Source organism: Panthera leo, chromosome B1, assembly GCF_018350215.1.
Source record: "Panthera leo isolate Ple1 chromosome B1, P.leo_Ple1_pat1.1, whole genome shotgun sequence".
Lineage (NCBI taxonomy): Eukaryota > Metazoa > Chordata > Mammalia > Carnivora > Felidae > Panthera > Panthera leo.
The window spans coordinates 137,576,344-137,602,594 of NC_056682.1; the positions used below are offsets into that span (position 1 = coordinate 137,576,344).

General features: G+C 41.3%; 2 protein-coding genes across 6 annotated transcripts in view; one reads left to right on the forward strand and one right to left on the reverse strand.

Annotated features, from left to right (window-relative positions):
• Positions 1-19,023, reverse strand: part of ENOPH1 (enolase-phosphatase 1) — a 36,120-nt gene extending 17,097 nt beyond the window's left edge. Inside the window, exons 1-2 of one of the 3 annotated variants that reach the window (XM_042936074.1) lie at positions 18,969-19,023; positions 336-415 (exon numbers count right to left, since the gene is read on the reverse strand). In XM_042936074.1, the coding sequence (XP_042792008.1) occupies positions 336-413 (78 nt within the window). In that variant the 5' untranslated portion in view covers positions 414-415; positions 18,969-19,023. Of the gene's footprint in view, positions 1-335; positions 416-18,263; positions 18,602-18,968 lie in introns of those variants that run through there. The other 2 variants (XM_042936072.1, XM_042936073.1) reach the window with 2 other exon arrangements.
• Positions 19,024-19,192: 169 nt separating this feature from the next.
• On the forward strand, positions 19,193-26,251 carry HNRNPDL (heterogeneous nuclear ribonucleoprotein D like). Of its 3 annotated transcripts, none has more exons than XM_042936068.1 (8): positions 19,193-19,963; positions 20,750-20,918; positions 21,017-21,178; positions 21,635-21,766; positions 21,913-22,027; positions 22,747-22,917; positions 23,257-23,349; positions 24,503-26,251. In XM_042936068.1, exons 1-7 carry the CDS (start codon positions 19,521-19,523, stop codon positions 23,325-23,327), a joined length of 1,263 nt encoding a protein of 420 aa, XP_042792002.1. In that variant the 5' UTR covers positions 19,193-19,520; the 3' UTR covers positions 23,328-23,349; positions 24,503-26,251. The 3 variants fall into 3 exon arrangements, with proteins under 3 accessions (XP_042792002.1, XP_042792003.1, XP_042792004.1); XM_042936069.1 differs by lacking the exon at positions 24,503-26,251 and adding an exon at positions 23,723-23,813; XM_042936070.1 differs by lacking the exon at positions 22,747-22,917.

Consider the following 26,251-nt stretch of genomic DNA (forward strand, 5'->3'; position numbering starts at 1 on the left):
CTCCTGATCTTGGGTAAGTTTGAGCCCCACGCTGGGTGTAGAGATTACTTAAATTAAAAAAATAAAATACTTGAAAAAACATCAATGTACTGAAATTATGATTATAAACGTGAATATAAACCCTAATGTATAAATAAAATTCATACAAAATGAGAGGTACTCAAGAGTCTCACTTATATTTATAATGCTTTATTTCTTTAGGATCTAAAACAAAATAGTCTCAAATTTAAAAAGCTTTGTGGTGGATGCATGCTCATTATATTAATCCGTATTCTTGCTTATTTAAAATGTTTCACAATTAAAACACAAGGCAACTTTGATCCCTCATCCTCTACCTGCTTCTTTCTCACTTGGTCATCCTCCTCCAATGTCCTATCTCCATTATTCCTCAACTCCCAAGCAACTGGAAACATTCCTGGGGAAAAACTTTGGGTTAGATTCATGGCCTCTCAGTAAATGAAAAGCTGAAGTACTTGAAAGGCATAAAAACAGATACAGTGCCATAGTACTTTGTGTTTCACAAAGCCCAATTTCCCATATCCAGCTTTAATGACCCCAAGAACAATTTATGGAGAGCCTGTGAGAGCCCAAGTCTTTAACCTCTCTGGCAGAAGAGAAAAAAAGACTATAGGCAGTATGCCAGGCCAGGGGGTCCTACCTCTGCTTTTTACTGCCATATTCAACTTACCCCCTCTCTGAGCCTCAGTTTTCTCACCTGTTAAATGGGAATGATAATACCAAGCAGTCACTGCAGAAATTAGAGATAATTAGATAGAAAGCACCTAGACCTTACCACTTATCATATTCTCCAGCACAGACATTTAAACTGGACAAGGATCACCTTTGACCCAAACTGAGTGACAAATAATAGCAGAGAAGTTCCCAGAGGATAAATCACAAGCACAATCAAGTCATACATTCAAGTTTTACTGAGGACCTACTGAGTGCCAGATGCCGCTGATAACAGAGTTATGAACCACAGCCTCGCCTCAGCGAACTCACAGGTGCAAGGTTTCAAACAATTTTGAACTTTTAGGAAAAGCTTTAAAAGTTAAACATTACTTTGGAATTCCTGTTCATCCAATTTGCCCCTTTCCTCTAGACATAAAACTCCCTTCTGCACTAAGTACACACACAAAGCTAGGCAATGAAAGCAGAACTTAGTATGACACACGGAACAACAAGACCACCTGGGAATGACATGTTAGCAGACTTCTATTTTAGTGCAAAAGTGTTACTGCATCGTATAAAAGTACATGGGGCACATAACTAAATTGTGAAGATTTTATCCCGTTCTTTCAACATACTTTCTGAGCAATCTATTCTGTGAGACAAATAAAACGCCTTCAAGTTGCTTATTTTTAAAGTCAGTAACAATATCGATTATATATGCTATGATAACATATAAGAAAGCTCTAAAAATAGACTTCAAAGAGCTAATGCTTCTTGCCCAACCCTGCCCATTGAACATTTTCAGCCTTTAAAAGTAATTCCAGAAAGAACTGTAATGATAAACGCTTTAACTTCAGTCATAATCCATTTATGGATAATTTCAGAATATTATAGCATGAAAACAATGCTGCAGTAAACCCAGGATTCTACAAGTGTGTGAATGTTTTTAGTCCACCAGGCACCGAAGGGGCTGTTATGCTTTAGTAGTACATATAACAAAAGGCCATGGAACTAAATGAGAGTATTTGTCTTTCAGGCGACTATGATTAAATTCCACTAAATGCTGGAGGGGATACTATGCAAGCAGCAATTTACATTACTCTGCACAGCTCAATGGTAGCTTTCTGAAAGAGCTCCATTAAGGCTCCTTAAGGGCCACAAAATTTCTGAACGTCTAATTAAAGAAGTTGCCTCATTAATGTTTAGAAGTCCAAATATGGATTTGCTTTACAGTCAAGTGGTCTGGTCGTTTTAATAAAAAGGTCATAGAATCAATAAAAATAAAATAGTTGCTATAATGTTTACTCAAGACTCCTGTGAGGAAAATGGGTAATAAAAAGGTAATGGGTAATAGAGTACAGCTATTTAAAGAAACTATTTTAAAAGCCTTCCAATGAACCACATAGCACGACAAATGATTCAAAGTATTTGAGAACTTAGAATTTTTTCGGCCAGAAAATTAAACATGAAGGCAATACTTTTAGGCTACTATTTTTCTATTAATCTCAGAAGATAAAAAGCAAAGGAAAATTAAGTGGGGTCTTAATTCTCTAAGCAAATCACATCCTCTAAATAAGAAATAAAACAGGTTAAAAATAAAGAACATAATCCCATTCTGGGGAATATCTAATGCACAGAACAAAATTGAGGGGAACATGGACATTTACACTGCATTACATTCTCACTGGGTCAGGAGGTCATTTTCTACAATGAGAGCGTATAATCTTTTTTTAAAATTGAGATATAATTGACATATATTAGTTTGGAGCGTACAACACAGTGATTTGATACATGTATATAATACTGCAAAATGGTCACCACAATAAGCCTAGTTAACATGCATCACCACACAGTTATAAATTTTATCTTGTGATGAGAACTTTTAAGATTTTTCTTAGCAACTTTCAAAATATACAATACAGTCACCATGCTGTACATTATATTCCAGAACTTACTTATTTTATAACTCTAAGTTTGTACCTGCTTGAACACTTCCAATGTTGAGAATTTACTACTTCTTGGAGTGGTCCATGCCACCTGTTAAGACAGCTTCAGCAGTGGTGGTATTAAAATTGCTCCTTCAATATCCTTCCTGAAGACCCTACTAGGAGCTACCAAAAGTTTGGTGCTCTGGCTGCTACATGGGGCCACAGGAGCTCAGAAATTATGACTTTGGTGTCCCTATCTTCAGTGGGGTAGGAAGGGATGTAACCATTCCTCTTTGAAAGCAGAAGCCTTTAGGAATAAACATTAGATTTCATCACCTGAATTCAAAATGATTAAATATGTTGCTGATAAAAAAAAAAAAAAAAGTGTCTTCTAAATCCCGTTAAGGAGATTAAACTGTAATTAAAGAAAGATAAACTATAATCTAATTAATTGCAATGAGTCACATCACACAAGGGAAGGTTGTCATTACAAGGGGCTAGTAGCTGGGATAAGGTTTGAAAAAGACGCACAGAGACAGAATTATCAGTATCTCATGAATTTCAGAGAAGGAAACCAGATTGGCCTGGAGTCCTAGCCCCAAACAGTAGAAGGGAAAGGAAAGGAATTGATAATTAGCTTTTTGAATCCACCTACCGTCCCTGATGGTGACCCCTCTGAACACATGATGAAGCCTGGGTTCTAAAAGGTTTCATTGCTGGTACAAAGTAAAGGCACAACTCAAACCCAGGCCTATGAAATCCCAATGCCTGAGTCTATCCAGCTCTGTGAGTAGATGACGTTGGGGAGCACTACTCTTGGGATCACCCAACACCCTGGGGACCGTGATATTCTCTACAGATAATTCTAATATACCTTTGGTTTCTCAAAGACATTTGTACAAAGCAAATGAGAGATTTGAGGGGCACCTGGGTGGCTCAGTCGGTTGAACGTCTGACTTGGGCTCAGGTCACGATCTTGCAGTTTAAGATCATGTGAGTTCAAGCCCCGCATTGGGCTCTGTGTGGACAGCTCAGAGCCTGGAGCCCACTTCAGATTTTGTGTCTCCCTCTCTCTCTGCCCTCCCCTGCTTGCGCTCTTTCTCTCTCTCTCAAAAATAAATAAACATTAAGAAAATTAAAAAATAGAAAAAATAGAAAAAAAAAGAAAAAGAAAATGAGAGATGTGAGTTCACCTGGCAGTTCTATAACATTTCCAATAAACAGTAGTAATAATATAAGTAAGTTTTATAATAGTGGGAGTAACTGCCAACATTTACTAAGTCCTTATTATTCCAGGCACTCTCTATCTATAGTCAATCTTTAGTGACCTCTCATCTAATTTCATGATTTCAAATACCATCTCTTACTACTGACCCTCAAATCCAAGCTTTAGTACATAACTTCTCCCTGAACTACCAAGCACTCCAAATTTATTCAATGGATTAATAAACGGTCTGAATGATCTCATTTCAATTCTCTTAATAACCCTAATGAAACAAGTATTATTATTTCTCCCATTTTACACAAGCACATAAAGGTTAAGTACAAATTAATAGACTATGGTAACGGTTTATCAATCAGGTCTTGTTCTGTTTTGTTTGAAGAACCAGATCCCAGAGCTTCATCACCCTGGCTGCAGGGATCTAATGAGCTTAACTGAACCTACAGTGACTTAGACCCACACAAGGTCCAGCCCAGGAGTCAGCCAGCCTCTTGGAGCATACCAAGAGAACTGCGAACACTGGCCTGACCACGGCTCCTCTTCAAAGTCCCACCCAGGTCCCACTCTCGGGATTACCACTAGTTTCCAAACTATGTGTCTTAGTCTCTTTCCTCAGTGAAGGGTGTTAGCTCCACACTTTTTAGACTTAAGGAAAGGAATTTGTTCAAAGGTCACAATAATGAATCATTGGGAAAAAAATCAAGTTAATGAACCCCTCATATACACACCCAGAAGACAAAGAACCTTTTTTTGTATTTAAGACTTCTGTCTTTGAAAAGAAATCTGTGTTTCTGAAATAGAATCCCCTGGGAAGAGGTGCCAAGAGGTTCCAGGAGGGCCTCTAAGGACAGAGCTATTGACTATGTTCACATTCTTTAGAGGAGTGATGGAAAACTGGGTACAACAGGCTCACCGGGGGTTGCCTTCCACCCCTCTCTGACCCCTACATACACCAAAGCCAATTTTGAAAATTAAATGAGCAATTAATTATGAAAATCAAAAGTATGATACAAAAATAAGTTTGTTTTACTAAAGAGAAAAAGAATACCTTTTTTTCTTTAGTAAAGGAGTAACATGGGGGTAAGCTGTAAGAATGGAAAATGTTAAGAATCATCAAACACGGAGGGCGCCTGGGTGGCTCAGTCGGTTAAGTGTCCAACTTTGGCTCAGGTCATGATCTCACAGTTCAAGGGTTCGAGTCCCGCATCGGGCTCTGTGCTGACAGCTCAGAGCCTGGAGCCTGTTTCAGATTCTGTGTCTCCCTCTCTCTCTGCCCCTCCCCTGTTCATGCTCTGTCTCTGTCTCAAAAATAAATAAACATTAAAAAATAAAATTTAAAAGAATCATCTAACAGAGAAGGACTTCTCAGAGCTAAATACAGGATATACTTAAAAAGTTTATCTGGGCAAGATAGAGGCCTACCTACATATTTAAAAAGTGGGAGTTAGATATTATAATTGGTGCCTTTTTTTGGAGTAGATCAGACTACATTTATTTCAATAATCTCAACTGCTCTACGCAAAGGAAAAAAATCAGAAGGAATAGTCACCAAATTCTTAACGGTCATCTCTGAGTGGCAGGAGCAAAAGGAGACATTCACTCTCTATACTACGATATTATACTCTTCCATGATGTGTGCAATTTATAACAAACATGAATTACTTTGAGAAAAACTTGGGGGGAAAAGACTTTCCTCTATTCTCACAATAACAGATACAAGTTTCCATAGGAGAATATATTTAACTTTTAAACTTAATTTTTTAAATGTTTACTTATTTATTTTGAGAGAGAGAGAGAGAGCACAAGAGCTGAGGAGGGGCAGAGAGAGTCCCAAGCAGGCTCCACACCCCCAGTGCAGACGTGGGGCTCGAACTCATGAACCGTGAGATCATGACCTGAGCCGAAATTAAGAATAGGATGCTCAACCAACTGTGCCACCCAGGTGCCCCATAGCTTTTTTTTCTCCAATTTTTTTTTAAGTGTATTTATTTATTTGGGGGGGGCGGAGAGAGGGAAAGAAAACCAGTGGGGGAGGGGCAGACAGAAGATCTCAAGCCAGCTCTGTGCTGACAGCAGTGAGCCCACTGCAGGGCTTAAACTCAGGAACCATGAGATCGTGACCTAAGCTGAAGTAGGATGCTTAACCGATTGAGCCACCCAGGTGCCCCAACCCCACAGCCTTTTAACTTAATTTTAATTGTTAATAAAATTTCTACCTTTCATTTTCTTTTTAAGTAAACTCTATCCCCAAGACGGGGCTCGAACTCATGACACCAAGTCATTACACCGAAATCAAGAGTCACATGCTCCCCGACTGAGCCCGCCAGGCGCCCCTCTTTCATAGTTTTTAAGGTCCATTTCTTGCTGATTTCTTCCTTTGGACTTCTAGGTTTTAGAAATGTTGATCAATGAAAAGTCTAATGTCATTCTAGAAACACTTCAGATAAGTTATATGCTGTTCAAATGAGATAAAGTACTACCTTGAGGAAATGTGAAATAGCAAGGACAGACAAGGTGGGGAAAAACTCAGTCCCAACCCTGTCCATGACCATTCTGGAACACATCATACCACCATCACAGAGCATTTACTGAATGCCTTATGTGCCTTTTTAAAAAATTCTTATGTTTTAGATTGTATTGGGCCCCAATCAATTCATACATACAAAGTTACGCTATGTAATTGTTGACCATTACCCAAATAACCTACCAGGTTTTCCATCTAAGAAATAAGTAAATTAAACAGTTGCTATCAAAATTTAAAAAAAAAAAAAAAAAAAAAAGGAAAGAAAGGCTTCAGTCTCTGTCCATGAGGAGCTCTCAACATTGCTGGGAGACGGGACACAAATATAACACCAGAGGCAGCATGTGCTACAGTGGCAAATATACAGCCCTACAAAGGAGGGAGAGGATTCTGAAATTCCTGCTCAAACAAAACTCCTTTGAGAGCAGAAGCAGATCTTACTTCTGCGTTTCCATAGCCTAGCACAATAAATATTTTTTTAAGTTAATGAGTACATGGAACCAACCTGCACTTGGAGAGGAAAAAGTATTACATTCTAAGCTGAAGGAACAGTGGTGGCATGAAAGGGCATGACCTGAATGGGCATTTTCAGCTATAAAACGTGTAACAGAATAAAGGGACAGAAAATTGGAAAATCCTGTTCACTGAAGTGCAGAAGTTGAAACTTTATCTCTCAGCCAACAGGAAACCAGAAAGGATTTCCATGGTGTAAAGACAACCTATTCATGTACCTGTCCTCCTTACCAGGTTCCGTGAGGGTGACGGCTGGGTCTTAACGATTCTGGATCCTAGAAGAGCCTGGCACATGATTGGTATTTAAATAAATGTGAGAGGGGCGCCTGGGTGGCTCAGTCGGTTAAGCGTCCGACTTCAGCTCAGGTCACGATCTTGCGGTCCGTGGGTTCAAGCCCTGCATCGGGCTCTGGGCTGATGGCTCAGAGCCTGGAGCCTGCTTCCGATTCTGTGTCTCCCTCTCTTTCTGCCCCTCCCCTGTTCATGCTCTGTCTCTCTCTGTCTCAAAAATAAATAAAAACGTTAAAAAAAAATTTTTTTTTTAAATAAATAAATGTGAGAGAAAGGAAGGAAAGATCAAACAAGTGCAGTGACACAAAAGGTTCTAGAGTAAGAGACCAGAAAGTCAAGCCAGGGGTGCTTTCCATCCACTTCTTGATATACTCAGACCTAATACAGTGATTCTCCAAAGCCTCTTCCCTTTGTTTCTGGTTGAATCAACAAAAATCCTCTCAGGTACCAAACATGGGTATATGTCCCTTTCGGAAACAGAATGAAGCAATGGGGAAGGTTTGGGAGAATGTTAAGTAAACCACCCAACAGCTACTTATCAAGACAGTCCTGCCATTCTAGTGGTTCCACAAATTCTTTGAAAGTAGATACACTGGTCTCATTCTTACTGTATTTTTGACTAGAGCCATAAGGAGTAGAGGTGGAGGTAATCATGGTGGGGAAAATATGTGGAGCAGTTGTCAGTAAATGTTAGTTGCCCCTTTTCCTTACTGAATTTTCACAAGCACTCTCTGTATCCCTTAGTCTGATACTTCTTGCATTATCATCAGTGTTTCTACAGAGCTTTATAATTTTTCAAAGTGTTCTGCATTCTATTCCATTCAGTCTTCATCACCACCTGATAAGCACACCAGATCCTACTATCTCATCCTTGCAGATGAAAAAGACTAAATTCAGAGATTCAATGAAGACGGGGAACGTAACTCAATTGCAGTTACTGGTGTCAATAATAAACAGTATAGGTAGAAGGAATTTTCTAGTTTGCCGTCCCTTGAGGGCTGTCTTCTAGCCAGTTTCATATTGAGGGCAGAATGGGCATCATATATTTCTCAGTGCTAAAAACGGTAGAAGTGACAATACTTATCATTTGGATGTTTAACCAAAGTTGGGATATACTGTCAGATAACACAAGCTCTCTTCCCAGAAAAACCATAAAATTAACATAGCAGTTGGGGCGCCTGGGTGGCTCAGTCGGTTAAGCGTCCGACTTCGGCTCAGGTCACGATCTCATGGTCCGTGAGTTGGAGCCCCGCGTCGGGCTCTGGGCTGATGGCTCAGAGCCTGGAGCCTGCTTCCGATTCTGTGTCTCCCTCTCTCTCTGCCCCTCCCCTGTTCATGCTCTGTCTCTCTCTGTCTCAAAAATAAATAAACGTTAAAAAAAAAAATTAACATAGCAGTTTTCATGAGAAAGAAATGTCAACCTCAACATTTCTCAATTATTATCTTTTAAAATACACTGCTGAAATATAAAAGAACATATAAGAGTAAATTACAAGCATCAGTAAACAATCAAGAATACATCAGTCATTTCTAAAAGTGTTTTAACCTAAAATATATTTCAAAAATATATATATATTAAACTAACACTAGAAAAGTATATAAGCAGGATTATGTTTCTAAAGGGAATCAAGAAGCACCTGGCTGGCTCAGTCGGTGGATTGTTCTATTCTTGATCTTGGGGTTGTGAGCTCAAGCCCCACATCGGGTGTTGAGATTGCTTAAAAATAAAATCTTTAAAAGTAAATAATAAGTAAGTAAATAGAATCAAAACCTGTATCATTTTGATCTCAATCATTTGCTCTCAATGGGTATCTGCTGGGGCGCCTGGGTGGCTCAGTCAGTTTAGTGTCTGACTCTTGATTTTGGCTCAGGTCATGATCTCACAGCTCCTGGGTTTGAGCCCCGAGTCAGGCTCTGCACTGAAAGCACACAGCCTGCTTGGGATTGTGTGTGTGTCTCTCTCTCTCTCTCTCTCTCTCTCTCTCTCTCTCTCTCTCTCTCCTTCTCCCCTGCTAGCATGTGCACATGCTCTCTCAAAAATAAACTGAAAAAAACAAAACAAAACAAAAACGGGTATCCACTACCTCAAACAAGTATTTATAGGATCAAGGATTTGTCTGTTTAATTAGTATCTTCTAAAACATAGAAGGTTTAGTTTGAGATTTTTTTTCCCTTAGTCTAATTCAAAACCTTGCCAAATATCTCATTCTCTGAGGTAAAACTCTAGCCCTTAAACAATGTCTTTACCAACCTCCATACCAGCACAATCCTTAAACACCAACACAATCTTTAAAACAAAAACTGTCAGGGACACTTGGGTGGCTCAGGCGGTTGAGTGTGCGACTTCGGCTCAGGTCATGATCTCATGGCTCATGAGTTTGAGCCCCACGTTGAGCTGAGCTCAGGCCAAGAGCTCAGAGCCTGAAGCCTGCTCAGATTCGGTCTCCATCTCTCTCTCTCTCTTTGCCTTTCCCCTGCTCGTGCACACTCTCTCTCTCAAATATAAATATTAATAAAAATAAGAAAAAAACTGTCAAATCTTAAAGAAAACATTATCGATTGTATCCAACACCATTAATGATAAATTTGAAAAGTGGAGCAAATATAAATTCTAATTCCTTTATAGCCTAGATCCTCTAAAGGCATCTATTAGAGATGTTTGTGCTAACCAAGCATGGTAGAGGGGAAAATTCCCCCACCCTCAGATGTCCATATCCTAAACCTCAAAACCTATGAATATGTTACTTCATATGGCAAAGGGACTGTAGATATAATAAATTAAGATTCTCAAGATGGCAAGATTATCTTTGGATTATGTGGTTGGGCCTGATGCAATCCCAAGGGTCCTTATAGGTAAAAGGAAGTAGGAAGGTCAAAGTCAGAGACTGAAAGGCTGGTCTCAAGATGCCATACTGTTGATTCTGAAGACAGGGGAAAGGCCCAAGAACCAGGAAATGTGGGCAGCCTCTAGAAACTGGGAATGGCAAAGAAATTTTTCTAGAATTTTCTAAAATCTTCAGAAGGGACACAACCCTGCCAATACCTTTTTTAACTCCGTGAGATCCACTTCAGATTACCCTCTAGAAGTATAACATGATAAATCTGTATTGTCTTAAACCACTAAGTGTGTGGTAATTTTGTTACAGCGACCAGAGGAAAATAACACAACAGGTTTAGCAAGGCACTATTTACCTGCCCCTCTGCCAGGATATCCAAAGGCTTATTATACGCAAGTCCCTATTATACATACACATTCAACTAAATAAACACTTAAGTGTACTACGTAGTTACTCCTGTAAGTACACATAACTCCTTGCTAACAATTCTATTTGTCCTTTAAGAAAGGGGCTTTTGCTTTACAGTTCAGTTTTGGAAGGCGATTTGCAAAAAAAGCTGGGGAAGTGGCGACCTGCTATTAATCCTTTGGTGTCTACCAGGCTTACTGCATGACCTTGTTCCCTTGTATACAGCCTTACTGATTCATAGTCAATTTACTTAACCTCTCTCTCAGAGGTTGTGGTTCTGTTAATGGTGATAGATCTCTCATCTATACTCTTTCTTGGTCTGCTTTACCATATCAAATGGGCCATCAGAAAAGAGCAGTGCTAACAGGCCTACACATAGGTATAACTTGCAAATTTCTATGACGCCTAAAACCTTAAAAGTGTGGTACATAGGATGGCAGCAGTGGCATCACCTGGGCATCTGTGAGAAACTCAGCATCAAGTCCCGTTCCAGATCTTTATACCAGAAACTCCATTTTAGGGGCACCTGGGTGGCTCAGTCAGTTAAGTGTCCAACTCTTGATTTCGGCTCCAGGTGATGATCTCACCGTCTGCAAGTTCAAGCCCCATGTCAGGCTCTGCGCTGACAGCACAGAGCCTGCTTGGGATTCTCTGTCTCCCTCTCTACCCTAACCCCATTCATGCTCTCTCTCTCTCACTCTAAATAAAAATAAAAAACAACTTTAATTTAAAAAGTGGGGGGGGCACCTGGGTGGCTCAGTCGGTTAAGCATCCAATTCTTGGTTTCAGTTCAAGTCATGATCTATAGGTTCATGAGTTCGGTCCCCGAATCAGGCTCTGCACTGATGTGCAGAGACTGCTTGGGATTCTCTCTCTCCCTCTCTCTCTGCCCCTGCCCTGCTTGTGTGCTCTCTCAAAATAAACTGGGAAAAAAAAAATGTTTTTTTAATAAATAAATAAATAAATAGATAGATAGATAAATAAATAAATAAATCTTTAGAAAGAAAAAAGAGCCAACTACATTTTAGCAAGGTCCCTAAATTATTTGTATACACATTCAAGTCTGAGAAGCACAAATACAAAAAACCTCTGGCAAGGGTACCCACCATGCCCCACTTAATATATTTTAGGGACAAAAATCCCAATCAGGTTCTTATTTTCAGTTAATGGAATCTTCTTAATTACCAAGATTTTCTTTTCAAGCACAAGTTTTCTTAAGGCATAAATGAAAAACATGCTCCCTGCCCACTATTCACTACTACGATTTGTTGGAGTGGTAGGATGAAATATTGATGTAAATATATTCATTTATCTTACAAAGTTTTTTCAAGGGTTAAGCATTCATTAAATGTTGTCAGTAGCCTTATGAGGTAGAGATCCACACAATATAGCTGAGGAAATATGTACCTACACTCAGAGACATTAACTAACTTGTCATAAAACATCTGGGAGAAGCCAGAATGCTAATCCAGACCTGTATAGTCTCCAAACCTATCCCTGTAACTACTACTCTATACTGTCAATCCTCATTATTTGTCGGTTCCGTACTTACAAATTCTCCTACTCACTAAAGTTTATTTGTAACCCCAAAATCAATACTTGCTGCACTTTCCTGATCATTCAGAAACAGGTACACGTGCAAAGTGGCAAAAATCTGTAAACACTTGATGTACACATTCCCCCACACAAAGTGACGATTTGACTTGTTTCACCTCTCATAGTTTAAACAAGTGTCCTTTTCAGAGTCGACTTACTGCCATATTTTTTGCATTTTGTGCTTTTTGTTGGTGACCTTGCACTTCAAAAGGGCTCCCAAGCAAAGTGCCTAAATGCTGCCTAATGTTCCTAAGCCCGAGAAACTGTGATGTGCCTTAGGGAGAAAATACAGGTGTTTAGATAGGCTACACTAAAGCATGAGTTACAGTGCCACTGGCTGTGAGTTCAACGTTAATCTATCAATAATATATATTAAGGGAAACAGAAACACACATAAGACAAGGTTACTACTAATCAGCTCACAGAAATGCTATGACCAGAGGCTCACAGGAACCTAACCCTGTATTTTCTCTAGGGGCAATGATTCATTATTTGCTAATATAAGATTCTCGGTGACTTTATAGAACTTAACTATGTCAACTGTTAGGTGTACAGATGCAGCACGTAACAACAGGAAACCCACCAAATTAAAGAGTATTTTCAGAAACAAGAGGATAATTGTCTCCAAACCCAGAAACAATAGTTGAAGGCTCCTGACAGGATAACCACAGAGACAGGTGATGGTGTTATTTCACAGGCTTATAGATTAAAAACACTGGAATAATACACCATGCAAAGTCAGAAAGTGAGTATTACAACACATGGACAAAAATCAAGTGGTGGCTCCATGGCCATGCAAGATGATTCAACAGGGTAAGGGAACAGAGTGTAACAACCTTTGTTTACATTTATTACTTTAATCTCATCTTCGAATTCCAATGTGTTTTATAACTTCATAATTAGACCATAAAATGTGTTCACAATTTATAAATTCTACTGGCAATGCATGCTCCAATTCTGCTGATGGTATATATGACCAAAAAATGTTAGGAGATTAGCACTGTAAAGGATCAGAATCAGCACCTGAAAAGAAAACAAACTCCAGAGGCATATGGCCTGCAGTGAGGGGCAGGGCTAGAGGCTTTGAGAATTCAGATGCACTGTGAATATCTAAGGAAAGCTGGGCTCTACCGCTGCTCTGCCTCCAACAAATTGTAATGATCTTCACACAGGACATCCCTCCAGGCATCAACTCATGAGAAATTAATTAGTCGGTTGAACATTCACTGCATGATTCCATCTAGGAGCCCCTCCTGTTCTAAAAATTAGACAATGCTATGACTCAAGAGAAAATAAGATACACTAGCTGGTAAATAAAACCATCGTTTTTGTTGCCTGACACCTAAGGGCTGAGGCATGTCGTAATAGAGCAGCAGGCTGTCCAGAGAACAGCATTTCCCAGACTGGGAGGAGTCTAGGGAATCCCATGAGCTATTCCAAACTGTTAAGTTTTATTTTACATAGGAGCGCCTGGGCGGCTCAGTTGGTTAGACATCCAACTTTGGCTCAGGTCATGATCTTGCGGATTGTGAGTTTGAGCCCCACGTTGGGCTCTGTGCTGACATGTCGCTCAGAGTCTGGAGCCTGCTTCAGATTCTGTGTCTCCCTCTCTCTCTGCCCTTCCCTCTCTCACACTGTTTCTCTCAAAAATAAACATTAATAAAATTTATTTTTAAAAAGTGCTATCTTATATAGTTAAGGTACATCATATACACATTTAACTGTAAGTGCTCAGCCCAAAAAAAAAAAAAAAAAAAAGGAGAGGAAAAAATAACCAGAGCCAGTGCTGGCAATCTGTTATTCCACTTAATGGGGGTGTTCTGTTGCCCAATGAAACAGTCTCGTTTCCCACGGTCTCTTACAGTGTGAGTGGCTCAGTATGAGGCCTATGTTTGACACAACATATTTTTCATTTATATCACCTAATCCCAAACCAACTACTTCCTCTGATGCTAAAGGGAAGAAGCAGGGATATGTTTCCACCCTAAAGGAAAAATGAATGCATGACTTACTGAAAATGGAAATCAGCCTATAAAGAGGAATGACTTCCTAAATTGCTTCCTAATTCCTAATTGCTTCAAGAGCAATTTTTGACAATACTCAATTTTCATAGTATATTCAACTACAGAACCAAATCTGCAAATAAAGACTCAACTATAGTTATTATGGCTCAAGGGTTCACTCCTAAACCTATCACCAAGGGGTAGTATAATTTTTTTTTAAATGCTTATTTATTTCTGAGAGAGAGAGAGACAGAGCATGAGTGGGGGAGGGGCAGAGAGAGAGGGAGACACAGAATCCGAAGCAGGCTCCAGGCTCTGAGCTGTCAGCACAGAGACCGACGTAGGGCTCGAGCTCACAAACCGTGAGATCATGACCTGAGCTGAAGTCGGTCGCTCAACCAGTTGAGCCACCCAGGCGTCCCTCCAAGAGGCAGTATAAATTAAAATTTGTTACCATATCCTTTTACGATACTTCGTGTTGATTGAAGTGTTATCATATCAACTGTGTCATTTAATATACACAGAAGCCAAGCAAAGACACGGAACAAGCACTGTGGTTTCCATTTTAGAGATCAAGTGCAATAATGTAAATGTAAGAGTTTCTCAGACAGACAATCTGGGTGCAAATCCTAGGTATAATAGTTCAACTTTTAAGAACCTTAATTTCCTATCAGTAAAATGCAGACAGTGCACACACCTCAGAGTTTCTGAGAATGAGTCAAGTATACAAGTCACCTATATACAATTCTCAATGTTTGTTTCCATAGGAAGTGGGGCTACATGTTCCATACACCTAATGTGACTAATAAAGTCCAAAGTAAATAAAGTCGGATTCCCACCTCCATCCTCAGAGATTCAAGGACATAATTTAGTATCTCTTTAAAAGATGTTAAAAAACAAACAAAAATAAATAAGTAAAAGATGTCCAAAAGTTAGTCTCTGACATAGTCTTCAAAGTTTTTTGTTCAAGTAAATTTGTGAAATGCCACTCTCTTGAAGACTTATAAAACATATGTGTGTGTGTGTGTGTGTGTGTGTGTACGTATGATAGAAAAGCTCAGAGAAGCTGTGCAATGAAGAAACCTAGTTGAATATGTATAGCCTAACATTTCGCAAAAGTGCATTTAATAATGGAATCCTTTTTGCATAGTTACTATAAATATCCACACAGACTTAATGCTCTTCTTAACATACTTTTATACTCGGGGCGCCTGGGTGGCTCAGTCGGTTAAGCGTCTGACTTCAGTTCAGGTCATGATCTTGGGGTTTGTGAGTTCGAGCCCCGTGTCAGGCTCTGTGCTGACAGCTCAGAGCCTGGAGCCTGCTTCAGATTCTGTGTCTCTCCATCTCTCAGCCCCTCTCCTGCCCATGTTCTGTCTCTCTGTCTCTCAATAATAAATAAGTGTTAAAAAAAATTTTTTTAAATAAAAAAAAAACAACATACTTTTATACTTGATCTTAGCCAAAAGGCAGAGAAGTGATGAACATACTTTTAGAAACACCAGTTTTGATAAAGTAATGTGTAACAAATTAATAACAGGTTATTAGACTACAATAGATCGATAATCATTATGAAAAAATAATAATAGATTATAGGACAAAGCACAAGAAACTATCCTTTGAATAAAATCCCCAAATCATTTTTTGTAGCCTGCCTTGACTTTACCTATAGATCAGTGTCAAACTTAAAAAAAAGAAAAATCTATTTAGGCCATAAAGGCATTTTAACTCTCAGGAAGATGTCAGAATAAGTCTATCATAAACAAAGATTTCAAGAAGTGGCTCATAATGTCATCTGGCAGAAGACAGGATTGGGAAGAGGTGGGAGAGGCACCTATATTTTGTTATAAAACTGATTTGCATGGGGCTACCTGGGTGGCTCAGTAGGTTAAGCATCCGACTCCTGGTTTCAGCTCAGGCCACGAACTCATAGTTTGTGGGTTCAAGTCCCACATTGGGCTCTGTACTGGCAGCACAGAACCTGATTGGGAGTCTCTCTCTCCCCCCCACTCTCTGCCTATTCCTTGCTCTTGCTCTCTCTCTCTCAAAATAAACATTAAAAAAACTGATTTGCATGAAGTATCCTATTCCCTAACCAACTTTCCAAGAATGGTATGTATATATCTTATGCCACATCACTACCTCTCCTGTGATTACCCTTGGTGGAGATAATAAGCTGTGAACTACAAACTACAAATATGAGGAATCATTTTTTCTCTGAAAACTCTAAGAAAGCAATGGTTCTGTCACAGTAGGAAAAAGAAAGTCACCTCCATTATCAGCATTTGGTCAATCCTGAACATTTCTGCAGAGGCCTCACATGATTAAAAACTGAGAAAAAATGTCAAATTAGATTTCTTAGGAACATGTGCTAAGATGGTATTGTGATTCTTCTAAAAAATTTGCAAGTGGTTCTATATTGAAGTCCTAAAATGTCTATTTGATTGACATCAAGAAAATCATTCTTCACAGGTAATTTTCAAAATAAAACTAACTTGGGTGCCTGGGTGGCTCAGTCGGTTGAGAGTGGGACTCCTGTTTGGCTCAGGTCATGCACGATCTCAGGGTTGTGAGATGAAGTCCCATTTCCAGCTCTGTGCTGAACGTGGAGCGTGCTGAGGATTCCCTCTCCCTCTGCTCCTCTTTCTCTCTCAAAATAAATCAACATTTTTTAAAAACAATTTTAACGTTTATTTGAGAGAGTATGAGCGAGGAAGAAGCAGACAGAGACACAAAATCCGAAGCAGGTTCCAGGCTCTGAGCTGTCAGCACAGAGCCTGACGCAGGGCTCAAAGTCAGATGCTTAACAGACTGAGCCACCCAGGTGCCCCAATAAGCATTTTAAAATAAAAAAATAAATAAAATAAATAAAACTAACAAAAAATTTTAAAACTCACGGGGTGCCTGGGTGGCTTAGTTGGTGAAGTGGACAACTTCAGCTCAGGTCATGATCTCTCGGTTTGTGGGTTCAAGTCCTGCCTAGGACTCTGAGCTGACACCTTGGAGCCTGGAGCCTGGGTCAGATTCTCTCTGTCCCTCCCCTGCTTGTGCTCTCTTTCTCTCTCTCTCTCTCAAAAATAAAAAAATAAAATAAAATAAAATAAAATAAAATAAAATAAAATAAAATAAAATAAAATAAAATTTTTAACTCAGGGTGCCTGGGTAGCTCAGTCAGTTAAGTCACCAACTGGATTTCAGCTCAGATCATGATCTCTGTGCTGACAGCACTGAGCCTGCTGGGATTCTCTCCCTCTTTCTCTCTGTGCCTTCCCTACTCTCTCTGTCTCTCAAAATAAACAAATAAACTTAAAAATATTTAAAACTCAGACCGCTTGGTTTGTTGAAAGATGGGTTTTTCCTAAGTTGTAAGTAACCTATTACTGTATGTAAACCCTTCTAGTTAATGCTTTTATCTTAAACCTCTAGAAATCAAATAAAGGGTAGACTAGACCAAGGAATTCTTTTACAAATTACACTAATGCTTGCTACTTACTCTGATAGAATGTATGTATTTTTTAAAACTCTGCTAAAAGCAGAGCTATATGCTTAGGAATTATGTGTAGGCAAGTGTTTGGTTAATAATGACGCCCTAGAAGAAAGGCTCTGTGTAAGAGCTTCAAGTTTCCATGGTGTTCAGAGGAAAATGAACCGAATCTAGACATGTTTGATCCATAGCTTAGTAAATCAGCGCTACATTCCACCGTGCCCAATCCAATAACACGAAGCGTGCAGTTGGCCACTAATGTTGCAAGAGTGGGAAGGGGCGAAGAATAACCACTATGGTCCAAGATACCAGGGTTACCTGAAAAGTTATCTTGACACTTCACTCTACGTTTTGCGCGACTAGACGTCTCCAGGACCACTCCATCGCAGCCACCGCCTAGCCAGGCCCAACCTAGAGCCAAGCAGGCGCTCACCTGCGGGGCGACAGGGCGCACACCTGGCCGGAGGGGGGCGCCCACCTCGCCTCTCCCAGTCCGAGCGCATCTGCCCTCCTCCACCCTTTTTCGCCACCATCTCCACCCATTCCCCACCCATCAGCATCTAACCAAGGACAGGGAATGGCGAGGATGATGAACAGGGTGCGGTGACGAAAAGATCCCCGCAACCTGCCACAGCCTTTCTACTTCCTCCCATCTCAGAGCGGCGCAAAGCCACACCACCTTTCCTACGCCTCACTCGCGTCTGTGGTACAAGGCCTGCAATACCTAAAAAAAATGTTTTTAATGCTTTTAAGCACAAGTCACTTCCCCGCTCCCTTCCGCCCCTCACCTTCACGAAAGCAATCGGGGTTGTGGTACCTTCGATATCTAACAGGATCACAGTGACTTCGGCGGGCACGGAAAGCACGACCATTTCCCTACCGGATGCAACTACCAGAATCGGCCTACTGGTAGGTAGGGCAGAGGGCGGCGCCGGCTGCGCCCTCAGCACCGTTCTGGGCTTCCGACAGCCCCGCAAGAATCGCCCACCCGGCAACCGCGTGCGGCCCGAAGCTTAAGGTACAGGACCACCTCCACGCCCCTAAAGGTGGATCACACGGCCGTACAGGGGCCCAGAAGTACAGAGCTGCCAAGGGCCAGAGGACGAGACCACGTGGGCAGGGAAAGGGGGCGGTCCTCGCAGGGTTCCGAAGGGGTGGGGGGAGGTAAATGCGTCGATGCCGATTGGCCGCCAGAGGGCCTCGAACCCGATCCGTCAAAATGGGCCTCGCGTGGGCGGGAACAAAGAAGCGAACGCGGGAGCCGGGTCCGCGGGCGCGCGCGCGCTCTCCGCAGACTGGTTGAGCGAGCGGGAGAGGCCCGGGGCACGTGCAGACGGGAGCCCCGCGAGTGGCGCGCCGGGGATGTGAGTGTCCCTTGCCCTCTACGGCACCTAGCCCCCTCCCCGCCCACTGCCTCCGCTTTTGCATATTTACAGTAACCTGACCGGGCTCGCGCCCCTCCTCCCGTCCTCAGCCAGCAAAAGAGGCCGTACCGGGACTGGTTTGCCTGACTACGTCGGCCCGGGCTCCCGCCGATCGGTTAGGGAGGCCCGCCGCGCTTCCTCGGCCCGCGCGCCTGTGGCGGTAGCGGAAGAGGCGCCCGCGCCGCGCCGCTGTCCGGAGGGGCCACCGCGCGCCCGCTTCCTGTTCGGCTGGTTCCAGCCAGCTCGAGGACAAAACACGCGTGCGCGCGGCGGAGCGCGCTCGCTGTCTCAGCCGCCGGCGCCGGGCGCAGTCCGCCTTTTTCTGGAGCGACCCGGCCACGGTGCTAATCGGTAGCAGCAGCCGCCACCGCAGCAGTCCGCACTGGGGGACCGAGGGCTTTGGAAAAAGGCGGGGTTGATGGCTCTGTACTAGGAGTGGGCTGGACCGGACGCCAGAGACAAAGGCTCTCAAGACAAGAGGGACTGTGGCCCTGCGACGGCACTGCTCGGGATTTTTGACCCCAGGACTTTTCGCCCCTTCGTTTTTCTCTTCTGACGCTTCTCTCATCTTAAGCCCGCGTCCCCTCACCCGCGACCTCGCTCCTCACCGGGAGGGCCGCGATGGAGGTCCCGCCCCGGCTCTCCCATGTGCCGCCGCCATTGTTCCCCTCTGCTCCCGCTACTTTAGCCTCCCGCAGCCTTTCCCATTGGCGGCCGCGGGCGCCTCGGCAGCTCGCCCCGCTCCTCCCTTCGCTCGCTCCCAGCTCCGCCCGGCAGGGGGCGCGCCGGGCCCAGCGCCACGTCACCGCCCAGCAGCCCTCCCGATTGGCGGGAGGGGCGGCTATAAAGGGAGGGCGCAGGCGGCGCCCGGATCTCTTCCGCCGCCATTTTAAATCCAGCTCCATACAACGCTCCGCCGCCGCTGCTGCCGCGACCCGGACTGCGCGCCAGCATCCCCCGGCCGACAGCTCCGCCACCATGGAGGACATGAACGAGTACAGCAACATAGAGGAATTCGCAGAGGGATCCAAGATCAACGCGAGCAAGAATCAGCAGGATGACGGGTACCGCACGCTTCTCTTTTCCCCCTCCCCCAGCGCGCCGCACGCGCCCTTCATCCTTCGGGAGCCGCGCGCTATCCCGGTTCTTGCCCCGAGTCGATTCCTCGCGTGCCCGCCGGGCCCCACTAGCTTAGAGGAAAGAGGAAAGTAGGAAACGGAGGGGTGACTCCAGCGGAGGGTGGGGGAAGGGCGGAGGAGTTGGAGGAGGAGGGCGGCGGCGGCGTCTGTGTCCCGAGTGCGCAGGCGCCGCGTGGGGCCCGAGGGGGAGGGGCCGGCCTCGCTGCGCCACATGCTGCAGCTGCTGCCGCCTTTTCATTGTGTCTGTGCTAGGGCCCCGCGCAGTTTTCCTGGGCGGTGTTACGGAATTAATCGTTTGGAATCGGTGTGTGAGTGGTACTTGGATCCCCAGGACGTGTTAAGAGTTCTTTAGGTGGCATGTTTGGCTTGACAGCTGTGAAAGAGGATGAACCTAAATTGTGAGGGATCAGCTTAGGAAGTTGGGGTTTTTAAATCTTAAAGCAATCGAACATACTTTGCTGGTCTCGTTTAAACTTCGTATCATGAAGCATGGCGAGCACGCTGTCCACTGTTTCGAATAAGCGACCTCGATGGAATTGGGGAGAAGGGTTGTGTTTTTTGTTTTAATACTTGATGTGTAGACCCGGATTGAATTCCTTACATATACAGTTAAACTTCCTCGTTCTTGGTTCGTAGTTAACATAGTTCCAGAACTGAAATAATCGTGTGAGGCGCTGCTAATCTTTTTTAAAAAAATAACTTTATTTCTAGTAAAATGTTTATTGGAGGCTTGAGCTGGGATACAAGCAAGAAAGATCTGACTGAATATTTGTCTCGATTTGGGGAAGTTGTAGACTGTACAATAAAAACAGATCCAGTGACTGGAAGATCAAGAGGATTTGGATTTGTGCTTTTCAAAGATGCTGCTAGTGTTGATAAGGTAGGAGCAGGTTTTGCATTGTAGTCCTTCTGTGTACTTTTGCAAATTGTCTGGGGGTTTTCCTTGCATAGCGTTGTCAGATTAAATTTGTCTTCTAGGTTTTGGAACTGAAAGAACACAAACTGGATGGCAAATTGATAGACCCCAAAAGGGCCAAAGCTTTAAAAGGGAAAGAACCTCCCAAAAAGGTTTTTGTGGGTGGATTGAGCCCAGATACTTCTGAAGAACAAATTAAAGAATATTTTGGAGCCTTTGGAGAGGTGCGCTTTATGACTACTTTTGTGTATGTTTATGTAATAATCCCTGGGTTTTTACAGAAAAGAACATTATCCGATGTGGAAGAGATTAAATTAACTACTCAGGTCCTTTTTAGTCACTACCTTAATCACTGTTTACTGTGCTATGATGGAAACCCATACCGAATTTGTTTTGGCCAAAACACAGGTGCTTTGGTGTGGTCAGTGTTTGGACTTCTACCAATGGCATCTATTGGGTACAAAATAATAAATGAAGTTTTGCTCTCCTTTCTAAATGCTTCACAGACGAATCTTTGCAGTTTGAGTTGACAGTAAAGTAGGAGCTTTTATACAGATGTAATGTGACTAGAGTAACATGCAATATGTGTTTGAAACTTGGAAAGGACCTGGGGTATTCTAAAACCTTTTGGTAGCTTTTATCATTACTGGATGATCGTTGAGTGTGCTTCTTGATTTCAGATTGAAAATATTGAACTTCCCATGGATACAAAAACAAACGAAAGAAGAGGATTTTGCTTTATTACATATACAGATGAAGAGCCAGTAAAGAAATTGTTAGAAAGCAGATATCATCAAATTGGTTCTGGGAAGGTAAAGCCATCTTGATTCTATTAAGTGAAAATGTTGAGGGTGGTTTTTGTTTTGTTTCTTTTAGTGAATTTCTCAAAATTTGTTTTGAGAAGAATAAAAGGGCTTGACATAGTAAAAATTCTATTTTTTTTTTAATGTGTTTATAGTGTGAAATCAAAGTTGCACAACCCAAAGAGGTCTATAGGCAGCAACAACAACAACAAAAAGGAGGAAGAGGTGCTGCAGCTGGTGGACGAGGTGGTACTAGGGGTCGTGGACGAGGTGAGACTTAATTCTTTGAAGATGGCTCAGTGGCTTAGGCTGCAAATTGCTAAATAGGAATAAGCCCATAAGAAAGTAAAGCTAGTTTTAAACTGTTTGAATATGAAAAATTCTCAGGTTAGTGGGTGGGTCTTTGTTAGTTTACTGGTTTCGCCTCTTCAAAGAATGGCCAGCCTGACAGGGCCATTACTAATGGAGAAATAATACCACTTAATGTGGTTAAGATTACATGGTACATCATGGCATGATAGGGGTTTTTTTTGGGCAGGAGTCCTTGTTTTAAAGCTAAACGATCTACCTGTTTTCACCTTCTCCTGATTTTCCTTCCTGTTAAAGTTTATTTATTTTGAAGGACAGTGCGCACGTGTGCGCATGGCGGAGGGGCAGAAAGAGATAATCAAAGGCAGGCTCTGCTTGAACTCAACAAACCTTGAGATCATGACCTGAGCTGAAATCAAGTCTGTTGCTTAACCAACTGAGCCACCCAGGTGCCCCTGTCCTGATTTTCCATTACATGTAGGAAACTTGATAACTGGCACAATTGGACTTTCTGCCCCCTTTTATGATAATTAAAATAATAATTTTCTCCAGTCAGATAGCAGTATAGATGTACATTCTGCCTGTTTAAGATTTGTGGAGTGAGAGACAGGAACACAACATTTTATGTTAGGATTGGGGGTCAGAAGTTGTCTCCTAACAATCATTGTGCATTGTTTCAGGTCAGGGCCAAAACTGGAACCAAGGATTTAATAACTATTATGATCAAGGATATGGAAATTACAATAGTGCCTATGGTGGTGATCAAAACTATAGTGGCTATGGCGGCTATGATTATACTGGGTATAACTATGGGAACTATGGATATGGACAGGGATATGCAGACTACAGTGGTAAGAATATTTAACTTAATTTCATAAACCAATGGTATTAAAAATTCAGTGTTAACAGTGCAATCCCATTCTGCAATTGTGTGTGGGTTTTCCGTTTTTTGAAGTGTTTGGGAGTTTTTGAAGCATTTGATAGTCATAGGATGGTTACTGACAAAGATTTTGGTTAGAAATGTTCTGGAGTATGTGATACATGACTAGTTTATAATAGCTATTTAAAATACATGATTTTGATGTTTTGGCATGCAGAGTATTACACATTTAATAGTTTTCTATTAACATTTATGATGAAACTTTTATAGAAAGCATTCTTAATGTAATTTTTTTGTGTTTTCAAAATAGGCCAACAGAGCACTTACGGCAAGGCGTCTCGAGGGGGTGGCAATCACCAAAACAATTACCAGCCATACTAAAGGAGGACGTTGGAGAAAACAGGTGTGTATAAGAGTACAAGAAACCAGTGGAAATGTCTAATTTAATTTAAAGATCAATAGACAAATGAAAAATAAGTAAAAACAAAATATTATGTAGTCTGTTTTTACTAAATTGTTAATTTTTTAATTGCTTTATGAGCCTGTTTTGCCTAAAGTGTCTATAGATCTTTAACTTTAAAGTCTTATCTCACCTTCTTTAGTATTACAGAAAAACTTAAGAGTTTTTCTGTTTGCTTTGTGTACCAGGTGGTCTAGAGGAATAATTAAACATTTTTAGAACTATTAACAGGTAAAGTACTGAAATGGGTACAACTTAAGGAAAACAAGAATGTTGTCTTCTAACTCTGACATTATACCTTGTTTGTACCCGCCAGCGGGAACTTCATTGCAGGCCGTGTGTCACCCTGACCACGTCTATCTCTGGGGGTCGCACGTTGCGGGCAGAGCGCAAGGCATACACCAGAAAACGCTGTCCTGTGGTATGGTCTCTTCCAACTTCATGTACCAGCGTAAAGATTAAAGTGGAAAACTTCAGACTTTGGCTTCTTTTTTAATCTTTTTGAAGATTAAGTGTCTAAACTTAACTTAAATGGTTTTTTACAGGAGTTAAAGTACATAAATGCCTTTTTACAGCTTAATCATTTTGGTCTTCTGTTTAGTGTTGTATTTCAATTGTGGAGCCTCATTTTAAGTGTTCATTCTTTAAGATTTAATGCTTGCTTTTTCTTTTTATAGCTAATAGTGAAATCTACAAACCAAAACAAGAACTTTAAAATCTGGGATATAAATTAAAGATCATATGCACACAGCAATTCGTTTTCTTATAATATAATAAGCCTATTAGGAATTCATTTTTGTAAGAGCATTTTTTGGCTTACTAGAGATGCTTCTAGTAGACCTAAATCTAGTATACTTCAGTCTGAATATGGGAACATTGCATTCCCTGATTCCTTACTAAATTTAAATTCACTATCATTTGGGAACTGCAGGGTGAATATTAATTACCCAATCTCCATTTTGCAATTCAATATGCATGTGATCTTTAATTATTGAAGAAAAGAATAAATTGAGGACTTAAAACAATTCATGAAAGTGGACCTTTGAAAGCTTTCAGAGTTACACAAATCTAATTGCTATTTTGTTTTTGTTTTTAGGAGGAGATTGCTAAAGTTAACCCATCTTGCAGGACGACATTGAAGATTGGTCTTCTGTTGATCTAAGATGATTATTTTGTAAAAGACTTTCTAGTGTACAAGATACAACTGTGTCCAACTGTATATAGCCGCCAATTAGTTTTCTTTGTTTTTACTTTGTCTTTTGCTATCTGTGTTATGACTCAATGTGGATTTGTGTTTATACAAATTTTATTTGTATGATTTCATGTTAAACCTCAAATAAATGCTTCCTTATGTGATTGTTTTTCTGCGTCAGGTACTAAATAGCTCTGTAAAAGTGTAATTTAAAATAAGCAATAATTAAGGCACAGTTTATTTTGTAGGGAATATTGGTCCATAGGGAGAAACTGTGGTCCTTTTACGAATAGCCAGCTACAGTGTGCCCCTGTTCCCCCTTTTTGTTAGATGTAGTCTATACTCTAAGGCTTCATTTCCCTGCTGAGGTTTCCACCACACCTGTAACGTTTCTCTGTGTATTTGGAGACCTTGTCATAGTGTTGTCATTAGTGGAAGCTTTCTAGCAGACCATCAGTCTTCTGGATTATATTTTGAAGAACTGTACCTTTTTAGCACAAAGCATGTTGGTAGTTCCTTTTCGTAAATAGAAGTGATTGTGCTTTGTTCCTGTCTCTGGAAAGCCATTGATTAGGGTAAGCTCATTCAGAATCTGGTCTGTTAGAGCTTTGGCTAATTGTAATACCATGACTTGACTTGTTTTCTTGATTAAAACATCCAGATATACCCAGGGAAAAGGCACTGTTAAACAGTGTGTTGGAGCTACAGTTTGAGTATCTGAAATCGTTACAAGGATTTTGGCAGATAGGTATGAGGTGGTTAAAATTTGAGCAAAAGTTAGATGCAGATATTTGAAGTAGTGACTTGAGGAAGTCAGTTGTATTCTATTGGTATTGTCACAGCAAGCACCAAACTGAACAAAATGTTTTCTTTTGGGGGGTTTTTAGGAAGCTATATTGGGTGTTAACTGTTAATGTGGTGTGAGTTTTTAGAAAAAGTCATGCTAGTAGATTCCATCATTTTTAATGCATTAGTGCATGAGCTGCATAGTTAAGCATTCCATATTCAGACATAGGAGTAGTGAGGAAAAGTATAATTTAAACTTTATGTCAATGCAAATCTAAGGTGACCGAGTCATTACAACAGATTTTCCTGGTGAATCAAGCAGTTTTAGCTCTAGGTTTTGGAGAAATTCCTGGGTAAATCTAAGCTTCAAATTTTACATTCAGTGTAGTTGGATTTAAGGGGTTTTTTTAAGTTTTGTTTCTCTGGTTCTACATTAGCCTTTAGGATTGGCATATGTGTTCATATGCAGAGCAGTTGACCTCACCTTCAACCAAATGTAAATTTTTTATGCTGATGAACCTGCCTTTTGTTTTATTTGGTGCCTGCAGCTTTCTTTGTTTAATGATGTTTGTACTCGCTGGCTATCAAGTTACAATGCACTTGGCCTTGTTCTGCTCCTGTTTTGCTATTTGACCTTAAACCTAGGCCAAGTACCAATGTTGGTTATTGCAAGGGACTGTTTATTCTTTCGACATGCAACCTTAGGGAACAAGGGAGATTTTCATTTTAAGTTATGTTGTCAAAGTCTGTAGGTGCAGTGTCTAGGGCAGTGAATCCTGTTAAGTTCAAATTTATGATTAGGTGACAAGTTGACATTGAGATTGTCCTTTCCCTGATCAAAAATGAATAAAGGCTTTTTAAACAAAA